This window comes from Asparagus officinalis, chromosome 4 (genome assembly GCF_001876935.1).
Source record: "Asparagus officinalis chromosome 4, Aspof.V1, whole genome shotgun sequence".
NCBI lineage: Eukaryota > Viridiplantae > Streptophyta > Magnoliopsida > Asparagales > Asparagaceae > Asparagus > Asparagus officinalis.
This window is the reverse complement of record NC_033797.1, coordinates 125,989,224-125,994,129: the sequence shown is the minus strand read 5'-3', so window position 1 is coordinate 125,994,129 and position 4,906 is coordinate 125,989,224. Positions and strand designations below refer to the sequence as shown.

The window sequence follows — 4,906 nt, the reverse complement described above, 5'->3', positions numbered from 1 at the left end:
TCTTTTCATTATAATTATACAAAACCAAGTCTAACTTAGAAATTTATCCCAAATTCTAAAAGGAACATATTTAACTCTTTATTTTAAACAATTCTCAATTCTCTTAATCATTTTATTTTTCAAGAATACACACGTGTACACACACACACACAAAGAAAATTTTTAGTACAAGAGGACTTTGAGAATATGTTATCCACTCTTAGTTAAACATGAAAAATTTTTATTACTTTAAATAAAGTCCTAAGTTAGAGGTAGGATAAAAAATGCTATTTTAAAAATAATTTCTACTATATCATACAAATAGCTAAATGTTAACTCTCAATGAGGAGCCGACACATGTCCCACCTTAAGTACCTAATTAACCATACTATGGGAAGGACGACTCGAACGATATGATGCATAAATTTATTTAGAGTTATCATAAAAGGGCTAACTTGAGTATAAGACTAACTAATAACTCGAGAGTTTAGAATTCATCAACTAAATCAATTATTAAGTAACTTTATTAAGTTAGCAAGTGATATTTTTTAAGGCAAGAAAAGATAGAAAATAAAAAATAAAATAGAGAGAAAATATGACTAGTCCTCACCCCACATCTAAATTTTGTATATCCCTCAATACAAACCATATGATGCTCAAAGTAAAGTAGATAGGAGATGCAATACTTACATTTATTAGGTCAACCTAGAACAATGATAATATAATAAAATAATAAAAATCTACAATTACCATTTGTATGAGGAAGATGTAGCCAAAAATCTATTTTCTTTATTTTTTTCATTTTTGTTGAACTCTCTTATATACTTGAATTTTGTTCTCTCTGGGGTTTTCAATACTTCTTGCAACATGTTACGGTAAGTTGATAAGGAGTAATCAGTCCAACCAAAATCATTATGTATATCATTGATACACATTTCCACCAATTAAATGTTGGATTTAGAATGTGACTAAATATTAGAATATTATTCTAACTCCTCAAAGAACACAATCTCAGTATTGAAAATATCCTCTAGATTGGGGTTCATGATTGAGACTTGATGAGGTCCATCTTTGCTAGAATTTAATTTTTTTTAATCAAAAAGCCTAATTTTTTTTATTATTGATCTCCTCAAAACCTAAGTCAGTATAATCTAACTCACCCTCCTCTTCTAACTGTTCCCTTGATATTTCCTGGATGTAGTTCACTTTTATGAGTTGATTTGATGGATCAGTTGGCTGGTTTTCTAGATTGAAAATGTTAATATCAATAGTCAACTTTTATGAGTTGATTTGATGGATCAGTTGGCTGGTTTTCTAGATTGAAAATGTTAATATCAATAGTCATGTTTCTAAAGGCATCTTTCTTTTATCGTTGGCTGGTTTTCTAGATTGAAAATGTTAATATCAATAGTCATGTTTCTAAAGGCATCTTTCTTTTATCAGTTTTATAGTTAATCAAAGTATTGAAAGTTGCTAAGAACGATCTTCCTAGAATGATAAGAATTTGAACTTTGGCATTGAAAATGGATTGCATTCCCAAGACAATAAAACTAACAGGAAAAATAAACTCCCTAACCTTAATTAGAACATCCTTACTCTCCCTTTGGTATTCTTATAATTTATCAGCTAACTTAAGGGTATATCTCGTAGATTTAATTCACCTGCCCGTAGCTATTGATAGACTGAATAGGAAAAATACTAATACTAGCTCCTAAGCTTAGAAGTGCCTTATCAATGAAAATTGATCCTATGACCATAAAATAGTAGGACAACTAGTTACTTTATATTTTAAAGGCATAGGCTTTGATAGCGTGTCACTAATATTGGCAGCTAAAAAGACTTTTTGGGAATATTAGTGGTTCTTTTCTTAGTGCACAAGTTCTTCAAAAATTTTACATGTGACGGGATTTGTTGGATGTCATGTAAGAGATAAATGTTGACCTTTACCTACTTAAAAGTTTTTAGAATTTTTTCTAATTAGGGAGATCTTTTCCTAGGCCTGAGTCTATCTATAATGTGAGTAACAGCTTAAACCTATTGAGATTGAGCTCAGGTTCAAATTTAGTTTTTGTCATAAAAAAGGAGTGATTGTTGAACTTACTCCCCTATCCTGCTTCAGTGCAGAAGTCACAACAAGTTTGGAAATGGTATAAGACTAATCTGCTCATTTTGCATTTCGATTTCTACTAGAACAACACAATTTGCACAGAAGGTGATTTACTGCATACTTCAGAATTGACGATAGCAAGTATAAAATGGGACACAAAATCATAAAAAAAATAAAAAAAAAATAGATATTTCGATTGATCAGCAGACATCAGAAGTACAGTGTCTCTCTCTTCAAAATGAGACACAGGATCAACCTTTTCAGAGATTACACAGGAGAAAGAATCGACGTACACGTTTCCATGAACACATAAACATATTGTCATCGATGTGAAGCCGCCACCGTCACATCCTTTGCAGCCCACTTCCATACTCTAAGCTTCCCCGAAGCATCCCCAGTGAAAAACAACCCATCAGGACCTCTAGCAATGGCTCTAACTTCCTGCTCAGAGAAAATCCTCCCCCTCTCGCTGAACGACGGGAGATCATAAAGACTAACTGTATCATCGTTGCGAGCGCATAACAGCACTGGCTTATCTTGTGCATCATTCACCCCATATAATTGAAGGACTCCATGATCTTCACAGTGGGTGTACACAACTTCCATCTTGCCGCTGTCACCGACAGCCCAAACCTTCACCGTTCCATCCAAGGAGCAAGACAAAAGATAATTATCCCAGTATAAGAGAGACATAACGACCGATGAATGGCCAGTGAGGGTCTCGATGCACCGCAATGTAGTAAGATCCCAGACCCTTATGGTGCTATCCATACAACCGGAGTAAAGCCTTCCACCTCTGATGACTAACGAGACCACAGAGCGTTGATGGCCCTTGAGAGGAACTGCCGGTTCAAAGCTGTTTTCTTGGTCATTTAGCTTCCAAGCCAGTATGCATCCGTCCTGAATTGCGGCGAATAAACTTTCGTTATCAAATGCCAATGCATACACTCGTCCGACGGGGGATTTACCATCCGAGGCTTTGAGGGCTAGATCAGTGAATGTCTTCGTATTCCAAGCTCTGACAGCATTGTTAACGCCCACAAAAATCCATGGACCCTCGCTGATCATGCAGCCAACCTCGCTTTCCAAATTAACAGTATGAACACATCGGCCACTATGGCAATCCCAAATTCGAACAGTGTTATCTTGGCTCCCAGTGTAGAGCTTATCAGAACCCCATGGCAACACAATTCCAGTAATAACCTGCAAAGATCAACGCACAACAGATCTTTAAACTAAACGGAACCGAATTTGGAAATTTAGAAAAAAAACAGAAAGAGAAAGGTCTGGTCTTTGAACCTTTACAAGAAAATATCGACCAAGACTGAAAATTTCAGAAAAGAATGAGAAACTACCCATCCTTCAACACTTAACCCAAAAAAAAAAAAAAAAAAATACAAGAATGAGAATTTCAGAAAACAAAGAGGAAAAGGTCCCAACTTTTTTAAGTCTTAAGAGGCTAAAAAAACAAAGAAATAAAATCGAAAATTTGATTAAAAAGAAACATGAAAAGGTCTCGCTAAACATAAAAACTTAACCCAAAAAAAAAAAAAAAAAAATACAAGAATGAGAATTTCAGAAAACAAAGAGGAAAAGGTCCCAACTTTTTTAAGTCTTAAGAGGCTAAAAACAAAGAAATAAAATCGAAAATTTGATTAAAAAGAAACATGAAAAGGTCTCGCTAAACATAGAGAAGGTAAAACAAGTGCTAGAAAAGGAAATTTAAAGGAAAAGGAACAAAAGATTTCACCTTTTGGTGGGACGGCAGAGCTGTAAGCAGAGAGAAGCTGTCACCGGTGAACCAAGAATGCAACGACTTGCACTCGTCGCCGAGACCACAGCTTGATCCGACGATGAAATCTTTGCACAGCTTATTAACCTGCGACGTGGTCTGATCCTTGTCCGCGTCCAGTCTGGGGAGATCAGAATCCCTTTTGCCCGCGGTCTTAGGGTTTCTCCAGACGGAAGCCCTCTTCTTGGAGGCGACATCGAGAGATCGAGGGAGCTCTCCATGGAGGTAAGGGCAATTGCGGCGATTGCAGCGGCCAGCCTCCCAATAGATGCAGACTTTGTTGTGACGGCGGCCGACGGCGGAGGGAAGAGGGCCCAAACGCTGGTGTATTGGCTTGATGCCATAACCAGTCGCCCGTTCGAACTCCATAGAGCTGGATCGAACCAAACCCTAGAAACTGAAAAGATTAGGTTTTGACTGGAGATTAGGAGGTTAATGGTGGGGGGAGGCGGCGGGGCGCGAGAGTAATCGGAGAGTTTTTGGGCGTCGTAGGTGCTCGCGCGAAGTTTTAAATAGCTGTGAGATCAGATCCCGTGTCTTCAGAGACACGTGTCCCGATCTGATTCTCCATAAGGGACACGCGTCGAGATCTCGTAGCCACATACCCGTTGTCTCGGGAGCTTGGCGTGAATCTGACGCTGTTATCAAGTACCTGCTAATATGCTAGAAATATATTATTTTGGGAAACTAATTATGATCTAAATTTATAGGGTGGTTGTCTGAAATGCTAAAAAAAATTTTAGAACACATGCTCTGTGATTTCTAGTGTTTTGTTTGGTTCAACATTATTACAGGAATACAAAGGTATAAATTACATTTTATAAGAATTAAAAATTCATACAAACCACAAATAATTACCAAACTATTTTTTAGAAATAATAAATAAAAACCTATTATTCAAGGAAATGCTACAAAAAGACCCCAATATCCAAAAAGGAATAGGACTCGGCCCTAAGAATCAAGACTTAGTCAGCATGTGCTTGCCCCCACCTCCTAACCCCCAAACCCAAAAAAAAAAGAAACAAATG

General features: G+C 36.9%; 1 protein-coding gene across 1 annotated transcript; it reads right to left on the bottom strand.

The window, feature by feature from the left end:
• LOC109836138 (zinc finger CCCH domain-containing protein 17-like) lies at window positions 2,260–4,337 on the bottom strand. Its single transcript, XM_020404030.1, has 2 exons — window positions 3,837–4,337; window positions 2,260–3,289 (listed from the first exon to the last, which is right to left on the bottom strand). The coding sequence occupies exons 1-2, from the start codon at window positions 4,245–4,247 to the stop codon at window positions 2,408–2,410; spliced, it is 1,293 nt and encodes a 430-aa protein (XP_020259619.1). The 5' UTR covers window positions 4,248–4,337; the 3' UTR covers window positions 2,260–2,407.

Coding starts and splice junctions, on each gene's coding strand:
- LOC109836138 (XM_020404030.1), bottom strand. CDS start 4,247: ATGGAGTTCGAACGGGCGACTGGTTATGGCATCAAGCCAATACACCAG. Junction 3,290..3,836: donor CTCTGCCGTCCCACCAAAAG/GTGAAATCTTTT, acceptor TGATCTTTGCAG/GTTATTACTGGAATTGTGTT.